Here is a 24,929-nt window from a genome sequence, read left to right as displayed (position 1 = left end):
AATGTTTTTTCTTCTCAGAACTAATACTCTATACAGGATCATAATTTGACAAATTGAGTTAAAAATTAATCAAGATAAACACTTTAAACTTGATATCACTTTCCATATAGTTTAAAAAAAATGTAAGATCAGGGACTAACACTACTCAACAGGTTTGAAATTATGTATAACGTAAAAAGTGGGAACAGTTGATAAACAGACCCATATTTCCCATCAATCTTTCGTTGAAGATGATCTTGCTAAAGGCTTCTTTATCTAAGTCACAAGTTATGTTGTATTTATTTTAAGTAACATACCGCACATTATAAAGGGAGGCAGTCGGTAGCATCTGTGAGTATCTAATTTAGGGGGACTATGTCACTTCTGTGTGCCTCTATGTGTGTATTGTGTGCATGTGTAACCCACTCCTCATGTCCTTGTGATCACTTCAGACAATGAGTCAGCCCCATCTTTATAAATCCAGCTGCCCTTGACTAGTCAGCCTTGGAGCCAGGGTTTGAAATAGTACTGCTAGAGAGACAGGCCATGACCCTTTGAAGTAAAGTTTGTTTGTGTCCCAAATCTGACCATTGATACAGCCTTTGCAATGTATCTCAATGGAGAAACTGAAATATGAGCCAGATAGAGATATAGAGATAGTTAAAAATGGTATAATACCAGGAATGCACAGGCATTGTTTCTATACTTTATTGTTTCTAAAGATGACTTGTTACTAAGCGGATGTGAGCACCATGTAAATCTGATTTTCCAAAAAGTGATGCTGTTTTTTGGGTGATTTGTTGTGAAAATAAGTCTTTATTAACAATATTAATTAACAACATACATCAGAAATTTACTTAGGGGAATTAATACAATAATTATATTTAAAATAGGTACAGCAAGAAAATGAATTTATTATACCTACACTGAGTTGTCAGTTACAGTTCACTAAGCTAGAACTAATGCAGTCTCCCTTTGTGTTTGTTTATATATATATATATATATATAAATATATAGTGTGTGTGTGTGTGTGTGTGTGTGTGTGTGTGTGTGTGTGTGTGTGTGTGTGTGTGTGTGTGTGTGTGTCCTGAAATAACCTACATGAAGATTTTAATGTCCAGTTCTTGCTGAATTTGTTTTAGATAGGTGTTGATGAAGCATGGTTATTTTCGAGATACATGTGCACAGAGGTGTTTACTTAACCCACCTTTATTGATGGCATTAAAAAATAGTATGGATCTGTATAGTCCTCCTTTGGATAATTATCATACAGTGCTATTATTAATCATTTGTTTAACATGGTTTAAAAAGTATTATTATTTTTTGCAACTTAAATGAATGATAATATAAAAAGTGCATTGATGGAAGGACAAGATTCGCATTTTTATGACGCCATCACGCACCGTCTGCGTGCTCTACGTTACGGATGTAAACAGCCTCGCTTCACGTGGAGGGAAACTCGGATATGGCACCGAAGCTGGAGCGTTTTGTCAGCCCGGGAAAGGGGAACGGTCTGCGGGCTGCAGCCAGGATAAAGACCGGAGAGCTGGTGTACTCTGCGGAGCCGCTGGCCTGCTGTGTGTCCAACAAACTGTCCAGACATGTCTGCCACCACTGCTTCTCTCGGTGAGTCCTCAGAGACACCAGCATCCTGCGTTAACACTTAAGGCTACTCGGTGTTTAATAGTAGGCATAGGCGACATTAGAGCAGGTGGTTTTGGTAAATAATGATATGTTTGTGGCTCATTTATGCATAGAGAAAGTACATGTACATCACACTTATGTCGTTTGTTTTTTCTGTGTACCATACCTACTCTACTTTATTTACAGTTAAATGCGTGTTGCGGTGCATGTGTGTGTTTGCATGCAGCTTATGTCAGGAGTCCATTAAAGTTGTTGTTCATACGTTCTCGCTTCATAAAATCAAAGTAGTAGAATTTAACATATACAGTGGTAGATGCTTCTGGGTTAAACCGGTCACCAGATGGCACCATTGCTCTTTCATGGTTTCAGAGTTGGAAATGAGGCAGAAGTGACACTAATGCTATGTGGTGAGCAGATAACTATTCAAAGGCGGACATTATATTGCAATAATACAAATATAACAGTACAATTCCTCTATAAATATCATGATTACAGATTAAAACATGTAGGCCTTTGTTGTGAGAAGCTCCTTCTGCACAGACCTGAGTTGCAGGCTTTTTGTGGTAAAAGTCAAGTTTCATTTGTTGGACTACCTGTAGTTATTTTTGGAAATCTGTACACCGTTTCCTAAAAGATTTTCAAGAAAGTTGACTTTAAGGTAAAATTAAGTAGGACTTTGATAGAGTTTGTGTATATCTTATTGCCCGCTCAAACTGTACGGATACAGACGGGATGTAGCAAAGATTTACAGTGTGGCCTTTTTCTGCCTGCATGTGATGATTTCTTCCTCCGTTTCATCCAGTTTGCTCTTGATATTTGTCCAGCTGGAAGCTTAATAGCTGCACTACTACCTTCTCTACTGTAGCCAGAGCCAAAACCACTTCATCAAGCTCAGCAGATGCATGTGAATTTAATGAGACTGTAAGCAGAGTGAGAGTGTTGAGAGCATGTGCTGATTTCTGGCGCAGAGACTGCAAGGTGAATGAAGGGTAAAATACTATGGGCTATATGCAGTATGTATATGAGCCTTGGTAACAATTTGAAGATGATTAATAACAGCAACTAAAGCAGAAAAAACCCTGGAAAAATATATAGATTTCAGTTCAGCACCAAGTCTTTATTTCTCCATGCCCTCCATTCAAAAACACCATACCTTACAGTGTTGAATGTACACTAAACTGCACGCTCATATTGTGTGAACTCTAAACAAGACTCATATCCTTAGCTGTGTGTACATATGGGAACACACTCTGTCATTTCATCTGGCTAAATGAAAGCTAACAAATGCCCTGCAGATTTGTGCATGTGGAGAATTGTTGCTGCTACATAAATAAACAGCAGGGCAGTATTGTTTATTCAATGTCATTTGTATTTTATTCTTCAGCTGCTACCTTCACAGACCCACAGTCATTTAAAACAAGAGTGTGAGGCAAAATGATTCGTATTAGTCAGCAGACGTGTACTTTGGTTTGCATGTGTGCATGGTAACAAAAGAACAGCTGCTGTTGATATGCCTCAATCTATCCGGGAAACCCTTACACAATTCGTCAAAAAGTCAAACAACTTATATACAGAGTGGGCCACTATTTTCATAATCAAATCCTGTTTTCAGCCTCTCAGATTTTCTCTGTATTATATCATTTATAGCTGAACATCTATTGGGTTTTGGACTGACAAAACAAAACATAACATAGAGTTATTGACTGGACAATAAATCGATTGAAATATATAATAATCGGCAGAGGAATCAAATTGAAATAGTCATTTGTTGCAGTCTTAGCTAGGCAACGATGTTATGACAGTCAATCTTAAAATTTGACGGAAATACCTCCCATATACGATGTTAGGACTCCTGGCTACAAGCCTAAACATTATACCTTGACATGCATTCAAAATATCAAAAGTCATATTCTACCTCTCACACAGGAAAATCAAGTTATAACAACAGAAATCAATAGTAAATTAAAGTGTCCGTGCCTCGACTGAATTCCATTATTTTTCTATGTGCTTGGGGTAAATATTGGGAAGTGTGTGGAAGAAGACGGAGGTCATGTCTGCCGAGTATGATCATGTTTTTGAGATATTGAATAAATGTCATGGCTACATCTGCTTGCCTTGTGGCCGACACTCATCAACCTCAGTGTCAGAATCACTTTTGCACAGCTCATATTGATTTGATATCAGTGATGGATCTGCGAGATGTGTTGTTTTCACAAAAACAGTTGTAGAACATTGGACACACTCACACACACACACACACACACACACACACACACACACACACACACACACACACACACACACACACACACACACACACACACACACACACAATTAGTTAAACAGCATTACCGAGTGTTGAGGAATGTATGCAGATCTGTGGATGTGCATATATTTGTGTGCCTGTGTCTCATTGTGGGAACAACAGGGAAAGTGTGTGTGTGTGTGTGTGTGTGTGTGTGTGTGTGTGTGTGTGTGTGTGTGTGTGTGTGTGTGTGTGTGTGTGTGTGTGTGTGTGTGTGTGTGTGTGTGTGTGTGTGTGTGTGTGTGTGTGTGTGTGTGTGTGTGTGTGTGTGTGTGTGTGTGTGTGTGTGTGTGTGTGTGTGTGTGGAAATTGGCAGGTCGGGGGGCATCAAAGTTGAAGTTAATTACAGGCCTTGAAGTCTGTAAGTAATGACTGATAAATGCTGAGGGAATACACACACACCCACACACAGAAACACACACAGATCTCAGCAGGATTTGAATAGCCAGAGGTCATTGAATAAACAACTATTAGAGGTTGTTAGACTCACCGAGTGAGAAGCGAGTGAGGAGAGATAATAGAATCCAATAAAAAAGGGATTTTATTTTATATTCCTCAACATTTCAAGGGGTCAAAATGCAGAGGAAAGCAGTGTTGAAATGATTTCATTCAATTAATTTGAAAATGCAATGTAGACTTGGTGTCCATTTGGTTTTGTAATTTGGTATCCCCAAAGTCTGTTTGACGGAGTTCTATTCATCGGTCTGATAAATGGAGCACTGTCACTGCCCATCTGACGGAGGATCTCACATGACAGTTGTCAACAGTTTTTAGGTCTTTTATAATATTTATAATATGTAATTCATATAGACTATCAGTGTGTTTTCTTGCCAGATTTGCTGGTGGCTCACAAATACAATAAAAGTCTCCTAAGTTGTTTTTCAAAATTTCAAGCAGGGCACGTCCTGTGTTTAAAGCCAAATGATCCTACATGGGCACTGAAAGAACACGTGCTGCGATTCTCCCAACACTCACAGTGCATTTATCGCCAACAGTAGGCTGAGCCTCACAAGGAAAAACTGAAGTCCAAGAATATTTTTATAGTTTGATAATGGTTGCTGATATACTAGCATTTCACAGAAATCATTCATCTGGAAATGTCTTAATCTGAGTGACTCCCGACACAGTGACAGATAAATATGTGAATTGAAACCGTGAGAGGAAGTTCCACGGAAAGATGGAGGTAGAAGAAAGATGACACCAGCCCTTTCTCATTTCTCAATTTTTGCCTCCTCGACTCCTCTATCCTCTGGTAGCGACCTGGAAATGGATTTGAGTATACCATGTCGAATGACATCTCATTTCTCTAAATGCACATCAAAGATCGATGATCGAGGAGGCTCTCTGGAGGAGCAACCGAGGATACTGTGATGTATCCTCCGGGGATTGTATTTCTGGCAACTGTGATGTTGATCCAATGACAGCTCTGCAATCTGTTTCGGTTGTGACTACAAATTAAGAGGATCAAATGCGCATCAAACTTTCTGCCCTTCACCGTTTGTTACTCACTAATGACATCCCCACTGGATATTACTATTTTTTCTTTTTAAAGGACTTATGAAACGAATTTTAATTGTTGGAATTTCACAGTTTTGGGTGCTGATTCTAAAGGTTCTAAGCCTTGCGATTAAAATGAGATATTGTCTGGATAATAATTTATCCGGGAAGTCATGTTAAAACGGGCTCAAAAGGAGCCACATTTTGTCTTTTTGTGCGAATTCATTTTTTTATGCGTGACGTCATAGGGTTGACAAAGAAGTTCTAGTAGTCTAACTGTAATGGCGGCGTCTATGGCTAAGACATCAAAGCACGGTGGAAAATATTGTCTCGCTCCTTTCACTTATTTCGGAAATTTCCAGATCTGACATTACTGGACTTGTTTTTTTAATATACATATAATAGTGTTCGCTTACTGTTCGCTTCTGAGAAAATACTCTTGAGCCTGCGTCAAAGCAAAGCATCTTCCTTGTCAACCGTTGCCATAAACAAAATGAACTAAGGTAGATGTAGCTGGTTGATCGATACATTTCGGCATAATAATGGGGATAACGCCATTGTTTATTAAGCTTACATTAAATATATTATCACACAAGTTTTTTTTAAGTGGCTGGATTTCAAAGTGCCACTTCGTTAGGTTTCAACGTGTCAAAGACAGCGCAGCAGAATGCCATACCTGCGAAACCGGCATGTTCAAATCTTTTCCAGTTTACCACAGCAAACATACACTATTGTGTCATTTGATTGATAACATCTTAATAATAATAAGCGTGTAGTAGAAGCGATGGCTGTTTTGTGCCCGCCGATCCTGTGCCGAAAATGGTAACTTTCTTTCATTTCCATTAGCCTACCCATAGCCTACGGGAGGTGCAGAGAGCCTCTACAATATAGATATTAAATCGATTTGTGTGGCTTAAATTCAACGAAAGTTTTTCCACATAATGTTAGAGGTGTGTTCTTTCGACCTGCTGATATTTGTATCAGAATTTTGGTTCCTTGATGAGATATAGGTCCATCAAATGTATGTTGTTTTCGCAGCCAGCCATACCAGCAAATAAGGGAGTCAACCCTATGACGTCACGGTCACATGGCCAATTTCGCACCCAAGGCCACATAATTCACACTTTTAAATGGCCGTTTTAACAAGTTATGCCCGGAAAATTTAGTTCAAGTTGGATTGATGGTTTAAGAAAAAGTCAAAATTTCATTTGAATGATAGATGAAAATTCATTTCAGTTGCACTTTAAAGTCCACATTTAGAAAAAAAAACAGACATTTAAAAACAAAAGTCAGATTTTTGTAGGAATTTTTTTTTAAGAAAGTTGGACAAAAAGTGTATTATGAGAAAATAGTGGGTAAAATTTTAGAATAAAAGGTGATAAAACAAACACACACACACACACATGCACTTTGATGGGTTTTCTCTGGTTTTGACATACCAAACAAGAGTGTGTGTGTGTGTGTGTGTGTGTGTGTGTGTGTGTGTGTGTGTGTGTGTGTGTGTGTGTGTGTGTGTGTGTGTGTGTGTGTGTGTGTGTGTGTGTGTGTGTGTGTGTGTGTGTGTGTGTGTGTGTGTGTGTGTGTGTGTGTGTGTGTGTGTGTGTGTGTGTGTGTGTGTGTGTGTGTGTGTGTGTGTGTGTGTGTGTGTGTGTGTGTGTGTGTGTGTGGAAGATGGCACCATTATCTCTGTCAGAGGAACTCTTTATATTTGACACCAATCTCTCACTCACTGTCTCTTTGGACCACACACAGAAACTCACACATGACAGAGCGGTGCAAAGAACACAAACAACACTCCTTAAACTTGTGTCTTATTTATAGCGGGAAACTTTTGATTGAAGCTTTGATAAACCAATTTCCAAAGGGTCTTTATTATTTCAAAGAACATAAGAAATATTGACAGGCTGTTGATGCGAGGGTTTTGTTCTAATTTCAGCTGGATGTTTATGGGGAAAATGCACTTGTATAAACACAAAGCTACAGTAGATTTTAGGTGTTGGAAACTGAGATTATGTCACAGTCTTCCAGTGTAAACCCAAAACTGATCCAAATGTGTTAAATAAGCAGTGCTGTATTAAACTGATGCAGCACCAGATGGATTCAGGAGGGTTTAGACATAAAGTGTGGAGAATGTGGGCTCATGCTTTGTTTGACTTCTTGATTGTTGGTTTATTCCTATAACAAGCCGTTGTACCAACTGAACAGATGTTACTGTAGCTAGCAACACTTCACTGTGATAACTGGACTTAAACCACACTGTATATTTTACATTTATATTCTATTTAATGTTCCATACCTTACACACTAAATGTATAATATCCTGCTTTAAATTCAGTGTAAATCTTTAGTCCGACATGTATATTTTTTACTTTTAAAAAGTTTTATCTTTTATTTAATGCTATTTTATTTCTATTGTAATTTATAATGCCTTGTTTTTTTGTTGCTGCAAAGCAAAAATGTCCCAAATCTGGATCAATAAAGTACTTCTATCTATGTATCTATCTATGTATCTGTCCGTCTGTCTGTATAACTGACTGACTGACTGACTGACTGACTGACTCACACAATGTTAACCTGAAAACAAACACCAAAGGGTGAAGGAGTAGGGTCATATACCCCAAGAAGAAAATGTATATACTGAGATACAAGCAATTAACGTCTTGGGTTTGAAACGTTTGCTAAATAGATTGACGTGGTTTACCCTCAATTATTATAGACCCCTTATTGAATAATAAATTACATTATTTGTCAAAAATGTGCTCCACGTTTTGAGTGGACCCACCTTTTGAGAGCGCTTCACTGTGTTTACCCACTGGTGCGCATACTTTCCACATATTTTTTTTACAGCATTGTGTTTGAATACAGTTCTTTTCCCAGTTCTCTTTATCTTCAGGAGCATGCTGTATGTCTCCTCGTGATTGCATTTTATCTTTTGCTTATGCATGCATACACCCGCTTTCCTCCTTTTTTCGTGCTTGCAAAAACACACACACACGGACGCACCGATAAGCGTGTAGTGGTATATGAAGCATACAGATTACTACTTTAGATGCAGTTAGACGAGCCGACAGTAAGCGGAGCCGGAGCATGAGAGGAGGGAAACAGTTCAAAAGGCGAGTCAGCACTCCTCCTTTTCCTTGTTCCCTCTTCCCCGATTTATCCTCCCATCTGCTACTTCAGACATGTATGTTTTCCTCCCTGCTTCCACAGTTTTTATTGCCATTTTCATATCTTCTCTTTTCATTCTCCTAGTTTCTCCTCACTCTTCTCTCCAACCATCTCCTCATACCTCAGTGTTTGGATACGTTTTTTTGTCCCACCGGCCTCTCCCCCCCTGCCTCATTCCTGATGTAGATTAGTTTGCTTGCATCTGCTTCACTCCTCCTCTTCATCCTCCTCCTCCCCTTAGTTCTCCTTCTCCCTCCTGCTGTTAGATACCCAGGTGTCTCCAAAACATCACAACACACACACACACACACACACACACACACACACACACACACACACACACACACACACACACACACACACACAGCTGTATATTATTTGCAAGCCAAGTGATTTGCTGTACACGCCTCTTGTGTGTGTAAATACTCAGTATTCATCAATTAAAACACCTGCATGTGTTGTTTTTAACCGTCCTTTTGAGGCCAAGATGTTTTTAGAGCTACTTTAATGTCAGCACTCATGAGGATGGATAATATTTCTAGTTTTTCTGACTTAAAGCAACATCATTCATTTGAGACAATTATTTTTTCAGGAAGTGCAGAACCTTCAGTGTTGATCTGTGTGTGGGTTTGTTCCCAGGAGATTTTTGAATAAAACGAAAAGCCCCCTGTGGACTCCCATTATTCCCCTGATCTAAGACGGTGCATCTGTTGCTTGTAAACCTAAAGGGAAAATGTGCAACATAATTGAAGCCCTATGTGGATACAATTAGTTTTCCGAGACAAAATGATTAACATATGACTCCTGTCTTTTATTGAACTCCTTTGGAAAAGATATGAATCGCTGATGTCCTTGACCAATCCAGATGAGGTTCTTCCCTTCATTTAAATATTGATGAGAAAGATAGCAATCCTGAAGTTCTATGACATTTCCTTGGCTCCTATGGTGTCATGTAGCGCTTTATTTCTGAGTTTAAGATCTGTATTTATTTCTTGCATTTCAATCAGCTTGGCAAGATCGGTTCAGCCCTGCTCCTTTTATCTCAGAACTAAAGAAATGTTCAGATCTTCTGCTTAACTCTAGTACACCAAGTTATTAAGTCCTTTATTGTAGCCTGTTTTTCGAAAATTCAACAGATTTTGAATTCAAGGCTTTTAACTGAGCTCAGACGACATCAGTGCTCGTATTTGTTCCGGTTTATTCTAATTATCCCGTATAGTAGTACTAGACTTTGGATAGGATTGGAGAATAAGATGGGGGGATTGCTTAATAGCTAAAAGGAAGATGTTTCCTTGAGGCGGTAATTGTGTGCACATGTACTCTTATCATCAGGATAATAAAGCAATAAGGAAACTCTTCTCATACGAGTCCCCTCAAGTGTCGATGACTCATCTTCTAAACAATCATTAACAGCGCAGCAAGGGTTCCAGGATGGCTGTGGAGGCTGCACAGCTGGTATCCTCTCACACACACACACACACACACACACACACACACACACACACACACACACACACACACACACACACACACACACACACACACACACACACACACACACACACACACACACTACTCCACATGCCAGTCACTAATTTAAACTAGGCTCATTTGTTTATGTGTAGTGGTGCTGTGTGTGTCTGCAGTGTACTGTGTGTCTCAGTTCTTTTTAGTCTGGGGTATCGGCAAGTAGTTGCAACGCTAGATGGCAGTAGTGTCACTTCAGGAAGCTCATTTGTTGAATTATAATTCTTACATTGTCTCACATTTTACACAGCAATGTTGGCAAAGAGAGAGTTGGGGCTGGAATATGCTTTTCTAAACGAGGAGTTTCTCATCCCAGGCAAAGGTTTCAGTATGGCTGGCTCTTGAAGTGCAGCTACCATTGTGAAGCATCAGGAATGCTGCTGTTGATGTATGTTAATATTTATCAGTAATGTACTCACCATACATATACTCGCACATCATTACCTGTCACGTGGGAGTGACTTGTACTACGCTGTGTTGGCCACTCAGCCTGGAAATGAGAATATCCACTCAGGCACGACCGGACAGCCCAGAAAAGAGGACCCCACTAATTATTAACATACACAAGCACACACACACATGAACACAGAGCTAAATCTCTCTCATGGCTGCAACACAGCAGCCAATACTCTTGGGAAATTAATTACCATGCTACACACACACACCAACAGAGACATGCTGAGGTAGGCCTCATTAGGTGTCTGATAGCATAGATAGACTTAACAAAAATGACCACATACACACATGAGAGTACACACACATCTATGCTCTTGCATATCAATGTGACAAACCAGCGTCTTTCAGTCACTTCCTCGGCCATCTTTTATGTTGTTTATATATAAACCCTTTTTGTGTGTCTCCCTGATTTCCTGTCTGCACAAGGCATTTATCTTTTAGCAAATCTACTTTTCAGGAGTTGATAGTGACAGCATGTTTGACATTTTGCAAAACTTCAGAATCGGCTAATTTGCAAGGTTAAAAAAACATCCAGCTGTTGTTTTCAGGAGGAAAACAAAAATGAAATCAACGCTCACTATACTAAATTATATACCCACAGAAGGAATTGTATAATTTGATTGTCTCATCACAGGGACTTACCTATCTATGCTGTTTCTTTTAACGCTTTATTTGAAGGTCGATAATCTTTAATTTGAGCAAAATAACATGAAGCTAAAGCTATTTATTAGCAGTTATTTATATAGAAAAAGGATTTACGTTATTTAGATTCAACATTGATATGTTGTATCTAATGACTCCCTGCTTTTTGTCTCCAAGAAAATAAAAGCTTCTCCATGTTACATTAAATAACATTTTAAAGTGAGGTAGAATAAGTGGTAGAATGTGTGGGTTATTTTGTCAATAAAATAAATATGTCCATCTCATTTTCCTAGAACCCAAGGTGACATCGATATTGATTCATTTGTCTAAACAACATTCAAAATCTAAATATATTCCAATAAAAGGGATATAATTCCTCACATTGGAGAAGCTGGAACCATCAAATGCACTACGTATAAGACTTAAGTGATTTATTGATAATCTTAACTGTTTTTGAAAGTGATTGAGGGTAAAAAAAAGAGAAAAAAGGACACATTTAAGAGAGTTTGACATTTAGAAGAGGAGGGACTGCAGAGAGAGAGAGAAAGAGGGAGAGAGAGAGAGCATGTGTCTATTTTTTAATTCAGCCTCTTGCATGTTCTTAATGAAAGCCATCTAATATTATTCATGAGTTTTCCTTCTGTGATGCAGTCCCACTATGGACCTGCCATCTAGAAGACCATCACTTCACACAACACCTGACACAGGGAGAAAAAGGGCAGGAATAAAGAGAGAGGGATGGAGAAATAATACAGGAACATTACGAGAGAACATGGACAAAGATAAGTTCTGCTTCATGGTAGAAATCATAACCTTGGTATGAAAATCAGTATTAAACAAAACATCGTTCTGTTGCACACAGTAATATGACAAGGCTGTATGGAAGACTGTATATTTCCTGACGTGTTTCGCCGGTTATTTTGATCTGTCTTGCGCTGTTGTTTTTGTCCACATCTATATTTGTCCTGCGTGGCATCAGTGTACGTCTCATACGGTATGTATTAACTGTACTGTATGTAGCGGCGTACGTTCTGAACTCATTTTGGTTATCGCCTGGGGGCCTAAACAAGAGTCATCTCCATGTATTTGAATCAGGAAGTAATGTGTGTGAAATGCTCTGAATGTGTGGGTGATGCTTACTGTTAGTCCTCCGGGAATAAGGAAGACGTAGTCAGTTGGAAGAACATTTGGTTGAAATGTTGGTCTACAAGATGCCGCTGTAACGCTAATCGTGTTTTTGTTTTGGTGGTTGTTACTGTTGCGTTGGAGCAATAGTTTGAGATTTTAGATGGTCTGGAAATCACGTTGCAAACTGGATATATTTAGCCAATAATCTACATTAGTGTGTCATATTTATACCTTTCCGCTTGAAAGGACAGAAGTGCAAAAATATTTGTTTTCATGAGTGTCATACAACCCTTCCTGATAGGAAATATTCAATTATTTTTCACCAAGATTTAACCTGTGTGTGTGTGTGTGTGTGTGTGTGTGTGTGTGTGTGTGTGTGTGTGTTTTGAGTGGATACCTTGGAAATGCCTTTCCAAGAACCAGCACCTTATCGTGGTGGAGAGGTTTGTGTGCCCCGATGAACCTGGGGGCTGTGTTGTCTGGAACATTGTGTTCCTGGTAGGGTCTCCCATGGCAAATTGGTCTCAGGTAAGGGGCCAGACTAAGATTGGTTCAAAAAGACTTCATGAATGAACATAATTGGAAGCGAGGATACCCGGCCCGGAGGAAGCCCGGGGTCCCCTTCTGGAGCCAGGCCCAGAAGGAGGACTCGTCAGCGAGCGCCTGGTGGCCGGGCTTGCCACGGAGCCCGGCCGGGCACAGCCCGAAAAAGCAACGTGGGCAACACCTCCGCTTCTCCGTCCCGCGGGCCCACCACCTACGGGAAACAACGATGGGGTCGGGTGCGCTGCCAGAAGGGTGGCAGTGAAAGCAGAGGGTCTCGACGGACCAGACTCAGGCGACAGAAGTTGGCTTTGGGGACGTGGAATGTCACCTCTCTGGGGGGGAAGGAGCCGGAGCTTGTGCGGGAGGTGGAGCGTTACCAGTTGGATCTGGTGGGGCTCACCTCTACGCACAGCGTCGGCTCTGGAACCTTACTTCTGGATAGGGGTTGGACTCTATTCTTCTCCGGAGTTGCCCAAGGTGTGAGGCGCCGAGCGGGTGTGGGGATACTCACAAGCCCCCGGTTGAGTGCCGCTTTGTTGGAGTTTACCCCAGTGGACGAGAGGGTCGCCTCCCTACGCCTGCGGGTCATGGGGGGGAAAACTCTGACTGTTGTGTGTGCTTATGCACCAAACAGCAGTTCAGAGTATTCGGCCTTCTTGGAGACCCTGAAAGAAGTCCTGTATGGGGCTCCTGAAGGGGACTCCTTAGTCTTGCTGGGAGACTTCAACGCACACGTGGGCAATGATGGAGACACTTGGAGGGGCGTGATTGGGAGGAACGGCCCCCCTGATCTGAACCGGAGTGGTGGTTTGTTACTGGACTTCTGTGCTAGTCATGGATTGGCCATAACAAACACCATGTTCGAACATAAGGATGCTCATAAGTGTACGTGGTACCAGAGCACCCTAGGCAGAAGGTCCATGATCGATTTTGTAATCGTATCATCGGATCTGAGGCCGCATGTTTTGGACACTCGGGTGAAGAGAGGGGCGGAGTTGTCAACTGATCACCATCTGGTGGTGAGTTGGGTCGAGTGGCGGGGGAAGCCTCTGGACAGACCTGGTAAGCCCAAACGTGTAGTGCGGGTGAACTGGGAACGTCTGGAGGAGTCCCATGTCCAGGAAGCCTTCAACTCACACCTCCGGCGGAGCTTTTCAGGCATCCCTGTGGAGGCTGGGGACATTGAACCAGAGTGGGCGGTGTTCAAAGCTTCTATTGCCGAAGCTGCGGCGGGGAGCTGTGGTCTCAAGGTCTTAGGTGCCTCAAGGGGCGGTAACCCTCGAACCTCGTGGTGGACACCGGTGGTTAGGGAAGCCGTCCGACTGAAGAAGGAGGCCTTCCGGGATATGTTATCCCTGGGTACTCCTGACGCAGTTGCAAGGTATCGCCAGGCCCGAAGTGCAGCAGCCTCAGCCGTGGCCGACGCAAAGCAGCGGGTGTGGGAGAAGTTCGGAGAAGCCATGGAGAAGGACTTTCGGTCGGCACCAAAGTTGTTCTGGAAAACCGTCCGGCACCTCAGGAGGGGGAAGCAGGGTACCATCCAAGCTGTTTACAGTAAGGATGGGGCGCTGTTGACCTCAACTGATAGTGTGTTAGGGCGGTGGAAGGAACACTTTGAGGAACTCCTGAATCCGACAACTCCGCACTCTATGTTAGAGGCGGAGCTGGAGTATGAAGGGGGATCAATTCCAATCTCACGGGGGGAAGTCACTGAGGTAGTTAAACAGCTCCACAGTGGCAAAGCCCCGGGGGTGGATGAGATCCGCCCAGAAATGCTGAAGGCTCTGGGTGTTGAGGGACTGTCATGGTTGACACGTCTCGTCAACATTGCGTGGAAGTCGGAAACAGTACCGAAGGAGTGGCAGACCGGGGTGGTGGTTCCTCTCTTTAAAAAGGGGGATCAGAGGGTGTGTGCCAATTACAGAGGCATCACATTACTCAGCCTCCCCGGGAAAGTTTACTCTAAGGTGCTGGAAAGGAGGGTCCGGCCGATTGTCGAACCTCAGATTGAAGAGGAACAATGCGGTTTTCGTCCTGGTCGTGGAACGACGGACCAGCTTTTCACTCTCGCAAGGATCCTGGAGGGGGCCTGGGAGTACGCTCATCCGGTCTACATGTGCTTTGTGGATTTGGAGAAGGCGTATGACCGGGTTCCCAGGGAGATACTGTGGGAGGTGCTGCGGGAGTATGGGGTGAGGGGGGTCTTTGCTCAGGGCCATCCAATCTCTGTACTCCCAAAGCGAGAGCTGTGTCCGGGTCCTCGGTAGCACGTCGGACCGTTTTCCGGTGAGGGTTGGCCTCCGCCAGGGCTGCGCTTTGTCACCAATCCTGTTTGTGATATTCATGGACAGGATTTCGAGGCGTAGTCGTGGGGGAGGGGGTTTGCAGTTCGGTGGGCTAAGGATTGCACCACTGCTTTTTGCAGATGATGTGGTTCTAATGGCTTCATCGGTCTGTGACCTTCAGCACTCACTGGATCGGTTCGCGGCCGAGTGTGAAGCGGCTGGGATGAGGATCAGCACCTCCAAATCTGAGGCCATGGTTCTCAGCAGGAAACCGATGGATTGTCCACTCCAGGTAGGGAATGAAGCCTTACCCCAAGTGAAGGAGTTCAAGTATCTCGGGGTCTTGTTCTCGAGTGAGGGAACAATGGAGCGTGAGATGGGCCGGAGAATCGGAGCAGCGGGAGCGGTACTGCAGTCGCTTTACCGCACCGTTGTGACGAAAAGAGAGCTGAGCCAGAAGGCAAAGCTCTCTGTCTACCGGGCCATCTTCGTTCCTACCCTCACCTATGGTCATGAAGGATGGGTCATGACCGAAAGAACGAGATCGCGGATACAAGCGGCCGAAATGGGATTTCTCCGCAGGGTGGCTGGCATCTCCCTTAGGGATAAGGTGAGAAGTTCAGTCATCCGGGAGGGACTCGGAGTAGAACCGCTGCTCCTTCGCGTTGAAAGGAGCCAGTTGAGGTGGTTCGGGCACCTAGTGAGGATGCCACCTGGGCGCCTCCCTAGGGAGGTGTTCCAGGCACGTCCAGCTGGGAAGAGACCGAGGGGTAGACCTAGGACCAGGTGGAGGGATTATATCTCTTCGCTGGCCTGGGAGCGCCTTGGAATCCCCCAGTCAGAGCTGGTTGATGTGGCCAGGGAAAGGAAAGTTTGGGGCTCTCTGCTGGAGCTGTTACCTCCGCGACCCTGACGGAAAAGCGGGAGAAGATGGATGGATGGATGGACCTTGGAAATGCTGAGAGCTTATCAGCCTGGAGGCAGTCACCATAACAACAGTTGCTGTGGTGCAACTGTGCATTAATGTGGTAACTACGTGTAACAGTATTGGACCCTGTGCCTCTCTCCTCTCAATGTATCCATATTTCATTTCAATAAGCACTGACAGTGGTATTGATGTATACATATCTTTGATAAATCATATTTTCCGGAAACTGAATTGGAGAAACGGTACAAATAGAATTACCATGTGGGATGTCAGTTTCTTGGCTCATCCAGTAAATGACTCTGCAAATCAAGTTTCTTCATCACATTGATGCAGAAGTCCTGTTCACTCAATATTGCCGTAAAACTGTCCCGCTCAATGATTTGCATCATCGCCTGTGAGGGTCTCTGGTAGATTCCCCATTATAATATGTGCGGCCAAATCAAATTTCTATCATCCAGACAGAAGCATAAAGTTAGAAAACCTGCAGAGAATGTAGGATCATCACATTTCATGTCCCTAGCTGTCAGACACATTTAGCAAATTATGGTAATTTAAGGCTATTATAAAAGTTTGGTCCTGCTGTGCTCCTACAGAGATGACTTTCTGATGGACGACAGATCAGACAGGAGGAGCTGTGCAGTAAATGGATGTAGTGTGAAAAACTGTGTCAAAAAGATAGGAATTTATTATTTTAAAAATGGCAAACTCATTAAGTTTTATATTTTCTATTCCAACCTAATATTTTTTTAACCTCATGTTTGCTGTTTTAATAAATTCATAACTTTGAGTTAAAACAGATATCTTCTTAACAGACGAACAAAACAAAAAACTTGCTCTCCTTCTGAAGTTAAAGGTGCCATAGAATGGAAAACTGTATTTACCGTGGCATAGTTGAATAATGATAACACCATTGTTTCCTCCTTCATGTGCAAATCATGAATATGCATATCACAGCGGTAAAACGGGCGAATTACAACAATCCCCCAATAGTTTTTTTCATGTGGCCCTAATCCTCTTCCGTAGTAGTGCGTTGCCCAAATCGCCCTAATACACAAACCGCCCCTGTATGTATTTGTTAAGCCTGCATGCTTAGGTTTGTTTTATTTCTGTATTGTTGCAGTTTCACGAAAGTAAAAGAAGAATCTCAGTTAAGAAAGCAAGCCTTCTGATTATTGGGGAACTTTTACATGTTGCGCTAACTGTCTAGCTACGCCAACGGATACGTGCTGTAAGGGCAGTATAGGTATATTGTAGAAGTTATGGAAATCTGTTGTATCTAAACGACATACGTGAACACAGTACAGCTCTTTCCACATGAGATTGCTTCCTGAGGGGCAACATTTCCCACAGAGTTAAGCTGCACGGAACAACTATAGAAAGTATAGACTTCCTGTCTGTGTCAGTATAAGATGGATGGACTTCCTGCAGCTCGTGATGTGAGCCGACTCGTAGTCTCTGAGTTATGATCTCAGTTCATCTGTTGAAGCTGTCATCTTTATATCTGGTCTGCTTCTATCTTTTGTTATTGCTTTGAGTCTCATACTGCAGGCATGTGTTTCTTAAAACCGTGGGTGGCTCAGCCGTTTCTGGTGGGTCTCAACATGACAAGAATAGCTGTGTTTTCATGAACCTCCGTCTCAATGTGAGACTATAAATTAACAATGACGTTTCAGGCTGGAAAGGTCATTGCAAATAAGACACAGGCATAACAACAGGAGGGTAAGAAGAGGTAGGAGGAAGAGGGAGAGAAAAACTGTAAATCACAGAAACTAAAAGGGTCCGACGGAGAGAACAAAATAGAGGAGTGTGTTTTGGAAAGTTGTTGAAGCCTGTGGGGACGAGCCAAATACAACAGTCCAGTCTGATGCCGTACTGATAAACAATCATATGAAACACCTCACTTCTGATGCTTACAGGCAACAGCCTTCTGTCAGACTGTTTGAGTGTGTGTGTTCATCATTTATGTTTGATATGCCTTTAAGCTTCTTAAAATGTCATTTATAAGTACGTCCAATCTAATCAAATGTCACATATTCAGCACGATAAGCCCCATGCTAATGTCTTTACATCCATCATCCCATGTTCTCCATTACCTCATTTTGTGCGTGTAAGCTCATAACACCATCCATTGTCAGATTTAATTAAGAATATTATATCATTTTCTCTCCCTCTCTCTTATCATATGATAAACCTCATAGAGGGACTTCTTGCTGGTTATGAGCTCATGCCAAACAAGCCCCAGGCTCCTCTGATACCCCTGACTAGACTATTCTTATAATCTAATGTTGTAATGACACCAGCAATCGAGAGAAACCCTTCACACACACACACACACACAATTGAATGCAAAGTGCCAAGCATTCCGCTCTGCCAGTCTTCAGTCCTTTGTAAATCTGAATTGCAGTGACTTGTAGAATGACCATGTTTAACAAAGTTGTGAGGCTGAGCATCTGGCAGGTTTTGCCTCACTGAAGAACAGAAATACTTTGTAAAATTAGATTATAAAGCTTTACGGGCACCCAGGGCCGAACTTGATACAGAGATAAAGTTCAACGTTATTGACTTCACTTGCGTAGCATCCTCCTTATCAAGTGATCTCAGGCCCACCTAATGAAATCGCCACATCCCTGGGTTGATGCTGGTGAAATTAATTTCTAGTCTCCTTTCTGCCATTTAAGTGTTATTATTACTATGAATGGTATAGAAGAAGTGCAGGAAATAACTGTATCTTTAAGGCAGAATGGTCTTTTCAACTACGCTTTAAGCCTCAAGTTTTTCCAGTGGTGTCTGTCTGCATACAAGTGTTTATTGAAAACTAATGTTTATCTATCGTTAACTCCTTTTTGCTCTTTGCTATGATCTCTTTTTGACCTTATTTCATTATTGTGTTCTGTTTCTTTATCACTAATTATTTGGACCTAAAGACATAAAGATCTATCAGTCAGTCTCTTCTGTCATAAAAGACAAACCCCCCCTCCCCCTGAGAAATATATATAAAGCTCAATATCGATGTATATATTCTGTAAGGATTGTATCGACCTCTGCACAAACAAACTCTGACAGAACTCCTGTGACTCGCACGGTATCTTGAGTGTGTGTGTTTCGGTGTTGCTCTCTCTCTTTTGATTTTTTTCAAAGGAAACGTTTTATTTGCCATTATTTTCTTGCTAAAAATATAACAAAAACAGCAAGCATGAAATAGAATGACATGAACTTAATTCAGAACAGAGAACACTGAAACTCAGTCAGTATCATAGCGTCTTAATGAAGTCTTCTGGGCAAAAAGTCTCACAAACCTTCCAAAACTTTAGAAGAGTCAGCGTTTCTGCACGTTTCAGATTTTGTAAATCCGGCTTTAAAATGCACGGAAAATAAAGTTTGTGTATTAAAAAAAAATGTGGAAGTAAATCCCTGGAAATCTTTATAATCTGGAATAAAAATAAAAATGGAATTCCTGCACAATATTTAAGATTGTAAACACATTTCCCCCCAAAAAAGATCTTAATTATTTTCTAAAAAATCAAATCCCTATTATGCATGAATATATTCCCGGTGTGCCCATCAGCTGACTCCCCAGCAACATGTTTGGTCGGCTGAGAGAAGCTGACCTGGCCACCGCTTTCAGCGGTCTTTCTTTATGTCTGTTATGCTGATGCGAGCATCTGGACCTGCCAGCAGTAACTTGGACAACAAACTAAGAGGCAGTGGTTGTATTTTCTTCCAAGGAGGTAGGCATGTTTTCTTTTAAAGCCAGTCTGAATACTCGTGACAGCTCTCAGTGGGCTGGTCCCATGGCAGCTCTCCAGCTAACATAGCAGTGAGGACAATTCCACAAGCTGTGACATCTGCAGGCTGAGCTCTGTACTCTTTTTGGCTGAGACGCTCCAGAACCAGTGTTGCTCTCTCCATTGCCTGTAATTGGCTGCGTGAAGCAGACAGACACTGCTATGCTCCAGCTTGTTATCAGACTGACAGGCAAACTGGAGTGGACAGCGGTGTCACTCTGAGAAACACAGCAGACCTTGGAGGCAGGAAACACACACACACACACACACACACACACACACAAAAGCAGACATTAACACATGAAGTGGACACACACAGCAAACACACTCAGGCACTCAGACAAGTGCTGTGATACTAACTGGCTGTGACAATGAGGAGAGTGTACCTAATGTATTACTCTTACTCAATCTAAAAGAAGATGGGAAGGTAGATAAACTAGATAATGGATGCACACAGTCAACTTAATAAAGCAAGGATAAGACAAGGTTGTTACAAGGAAAAGATCAAGACATATATTACTTAGTTTTTTTTTATATCCCTTTTTACCCCCCCTTTTTTTTCTACACTCTTATCTTTTTATGTTATATCTTCTTGTCTAAATTTGCACTGTGGGACTGCCAGAAACGGTATTTCAATGCTCTGTATGTATAACACATGTGGAAACTTTGACAATAAAGTGGACTTTCAAGATGCTTGAGTTGATATGATTGGTCATGTAGCGGATCATCCGAACTGTCGGATACAAACACTTTTAAAGGTTCAACAAAAATTTAAGTTTGACACCAGTGATTTTAGAAACCTAAATTGCTGGATTCATTTTAACTCACTGAATCATTCACTTGTTTAATATTCTTCTAAATCTGTCCTTGAGAGCTTTTGATAGCAGTGTTTCAGCTCTTGTGTCTTTGTGGGGACGCTGTTGACATTCTGTGCAGAATTAATGAATATATTTCCCTTTCATCCTGTCTAGACAGGAGACCTTGTTGCGGTGCTCCCAGTGCAAGATGGCTCGTTACTGCAACACCACTTGCCAGGTACAGTGTGTTAATTTATGTTGTGCAAATAAAATGATTTGTTTGTCTGTGCATTATTTGATGAATTGCTCTTCTCCTGCAGAAACAAGCATGGATTGGCCATAAGAGAGAGTGTAAATGTCTGAAAAGCCTTCTACCCAGAATTCCTAACGACTCAGTCCGTCTCGCTGCAAGACTCATCTTTGCCTTGGTATGTTTCCAGAGTTTTATCCTGTTGAAGAAAGATATATTATACAAGTGTATTCATATCTTTCCTTTTTGTCAGTACTGGTGGGCTGTATATTGTTGCTTTCCTATAAAAACCTTGCAACTTCTGATTTATCAGGATAGTCATGTGTCAAGTTCACAGCTTAATAGTGCTGCACAATGTCAGGAAAATGTGCGATATACTAGAGAATCATTAAATATAGCAGTAAAAATGTTGCCTTAAATACACAAACATATATTTAAGTGTAGTCAATTCTGTTGCTTTTAAGAAACTGCTTCAACTGTGCTTCTAAAATAAAACCAATTACAATAATTAAGAAACTGTAGTTAAATTAGATTTTGAACAAATGAAACAACGATATGTTTCTAGAAGTACAGCCAATTAATTGTAACAAAATTGGAAAAATACTCTGTAAAACAACAGTAACCAGCTGATGCCCTCTTATTTTGTGTTTTAGTTAAATTCATCCAAGAGCAGCAGTGAGGAGCTCTACACTTTGGAGGAGCATGAATCACGTAAGTCTCTCCTTCAAGAGTGTGAGAATATGTGTCTGTAAGACAATAAAAATGCTAACTCCACAGTCTCTATAGACATGTTGCCAACTGGAAGAGTTGAGTGTGTTTCTGTGTCTGGAAGTGTCAAAGCCAAATTTCTGTCTAGACACAGTCAGAGGCTGTCAGGCACAGACGGATGATTTCTTTTCTTGTTTATGTTTTTTGACAGACCTGAGTTCCATGTCAGAGCAGAAGAAACAAGGCCTGTCTCAGCTGGCATCCATGTTAGAGCTGTACCTACAACAGGAGGTATCTGACCTGGAAGTGACATCAGCACTGCCTCCTTCCTGCCAAGAACCCTTAAGCCTCATTGCAAAGGTAGGCAAAATGCATTTTTTTTGGTTTTTTGTATCAAGAAGTGACCATATTTTGATATGAGGCAAGAGGTTGGAAGGAGCGGGACCCAGCGAGGCCAGCTCCCGTTAGCTGGTATTACTAGCATAAAACAGGCTTGTTTGTAATGTACTTTTCGCTAAGAGAGTTTTTAAAGTACAATGAAATTATGAATAACGATGTGATAGAGGCTGCTTATTGTCGCAGTGGTAGTGACCCGTGATAATGTAGTCATGCCGTAAAGCATCTCCTGCTGTCTTGTCTATTTTCACTCTAAAGGGGAATAAAATGTCCAAAACAATCATGATGTATTGAACGAAGACTTTAAACTAGCTTTTGAGGCGATGAACTCATCAGGAAAATGTTTAGCTAGTTAAAAAAAAAAGTAAAACATTTTGTAATTTTCTCATAGACTTCTATACAACCGGACCTTTTGCAACCAGTGGATTTGTTGTTAGAAAGAATGTAGGTTAAAAGGCACTACTGCTTCGGCTTCACTTTCAAACCTGGAGGTTGCATGATACATATACGTATATATACTGTATATATTACTATATATATAAATATATATATATATGTTGTTTTTCCATATAGTTTGTAGACACATACACACCTTGGCTGTACACACGTTTACCCGAGCACAAAAAAGGACAGACACAAGCAACTGTTTATTGCTTCTAGCATCCCCTGCTGCGTTTAGATGGACCCTAACATATGTCTATGATCTTCCCAGCATCTGTGATTATGTCCGTGTGTGTGTGTGTGTATTCCCAGAAACATTCCCTCCCTCAGGTCTTATTTTCTTAAAACTCACCAGCTGCCTTCACTAGACTTTACACCACAAATCTGTATGTATGCAAGGATGTGTTTTCCTGGATTTCAATGTACCTCTGTCATCTGTTAGATGTCTGACTCCTCTTTCAGATGTTATGGCTCTGAGGTGTTTTCCAACAAAGGTCTGAGTGCATCGTTTCCCATCACAACGATTTTTATTAGTATGTTTGACTGCTAATTGAAAGCAGTCAGGCGGCTGAGCTAATGGCGATTTAATCAGACATGAGTGTTGCAAATTAGCTAAACTCAACCGATAAACTTTCATGACATTGATGTTCTCACTCAGACCTGCTGAGGTCATCTAATGTTTTTCAATATCTTAAACATGATTTGCAATTGATTTTGTGGCAATGTTTTGTTTTGAACGTTACAAAAAGATAGTTCAACAACAACAAAAAGTACACACTAAATGATCTCAATAAATTGGATATTCCGATTTTTCATTCATCTTCACCACAGGTTTAAGTGTTTTATATCTTTGATGATGCTCAGATTTGTCAACGACATTGGATGTCAACATTATAGGTCAACCTCAGGGTGTATCATTGCAAGTGACAGCCACTGACAGACTGAACACTACCCTTTTACATTACCCATGTTTTCCCAAGTCTACTGAGGATAAACCACTTACTATGACACCCACAAGGAGCTATACAGTGAACATCACAGCCTCACTGAGCTTCTGGCGTTGCAGTAGACTCTTAGTCTTGTATTTTACTTTCATTTATGTGACAGGGGAATCTCAGCAGCGGCTGTACTGCAGGATTTAATTTCTCACAAAAACACACATACTGTGTTTGTTTCCAGGTTTGTTTTTTGCATAATGCGTTAGACTTCATGGAGGTTAAGTGAGAAAGTTAGAGAGAGAGAGAGTGTCATATCTTGGATGAGATATGGCCGTGTGTCTTTGTGTGGGTTCGCACGCACTGTTGGATTGTGAGGCTGGGAAAACATAAAAGCTGCTGATTAAATGCGGTTCAAGATTCCGATGGGAATTCTGCTCCAATGTAAGGAAGATGAAGAGCAAGCAACACTGAGAGGATGGAGGAGAAAATAGAAAAGGATGAAGAGTGTGAGAGAAAACGAAACAGAGAGAAATGATGGAGAGAGAAAAGAGGAGGAATTCACACAGGGTGATAGAGATTGAAAAAAAGCAGGAAATTTACAAAGTGTGTCAAAACATGACGTGGAAACAGATATTGGAGGATGAGGTTAGCAACTTTTTCGGAAGTCCCACGCTGTTGATGTAGGTGAATGAAACAAGAGAATGAGATTTGAATAATTAAGCAGTTAGTGTCTGCAGTGTGTATTAGACACTGAACAATAATAATTATGGTGAAGCTGATGGCACACCATGGGCTGCTGTCTTTCCCTCGGATTCATTCTCTTCTTCTTTCACTCATAACTCACTGTCTTGTTTTCTTGTCTTAAGTCATGCTGGATATCATCTGGTTGTAAATTACTTTCACAGCAGTGTACAAATGGATAATGAAGACCCAAAAGTAATTCTGCAAAACATTTATGAAGAAACAGTACTTGATTTTAATGTCAAAAGACCTTCAAATCTTGCTACATCTGGCTGTGTAGTTATAGTTTATCAGACCTCCAGACAATATAAACTATTATCTTAAAGAGAATATTTTCATTCTTAAAATGTGTTCCCAAAACCCGGATTCTGCATCAGAGCTATTAAATAACTAATTAAACATATATGTAACTTTTCAACTATACTTTACACCCCACCACGTGTCTACATGTTTTCTGGGTGCATAGTGTATTCCTGACATGGTGTGATAACGTACACCACATCCATCAAGTGTTGTGGGGATGTTATAACAATCAGCAGATTTGTATAATAATCTATTCCCTCGATAACCTTGATGAAGAAGCTTAAAGATGCCATAGAATGGAAAACTGTATTTACCTTGGCATAGTGGAATAATGACAGCTCGGTACATTGAACTGACATACCGTGAACACCATTGTTTCCTCCTTCACGTGCAAATCACGACAGTCCATATCACAGCGGTAAAACGGGCGAATTACGAAAATCCCTGTGTGTGACGTCACACACG

At 41.4% G+C, this 24,929-nt stretch overlaps 1 protein-coding gene across 1 annotated transcript in view; it reads left to right on the top strand.

Moving 5' to 3' along the window:
* Positions 1-1,384: 1,384 nt before the first annotated feature.
* Positions 1,385-24,929, top strand: part of smyd3 (SET and MYND domain containing 3) — a 73,325-nt gene continuing 49,780 nt past the window's right edge. The window contains exons 1-5 of the mRNA XM_063880680.1: positions 1,385-1,605; positions 20,862-20,925; positions 21,008-21,115; positions 21,591-21,648; positions 21,857-22,005. Coding sequence (XP_063736750.1) covers positions 1,445-1,605; positions 20,862-20,925; positions 21,008-21,115; positions 21,591-21,648; positions 21,857-22,005 — 540 coding nt within the window. The 5' untranslated portion in view covers positions 1,385-1,444. The remainder of the gene's footprint in view (positions 1,606-20,861; positions 20,926-21,007; positions 21,116-21,590; positions 21,649-21,856; positions 22,006-24,929) is intronic.

Source organism: Eleginops maclovinus, chromosome 4, assembly GCF_036324505.1.
Source record: "Eleginops maclovinus isolate JMC-PN-2008 ecotype Puerto Natales chromosome 4, JC_Emac_rtc_rv5, whole genome shotgun sequence".
Lineage (NCBI taxonomy): Eukaryota > Metazoa > Chordata > Actinopteri > Perciformes > Eleginopidae > Eleginops > Eleginops maclovinus.
The sequence above is the reverse complement of the archived record's forward strand: the minus strand, read 5'-3'. Positions and strand labels throughout refer to the sequence as shown.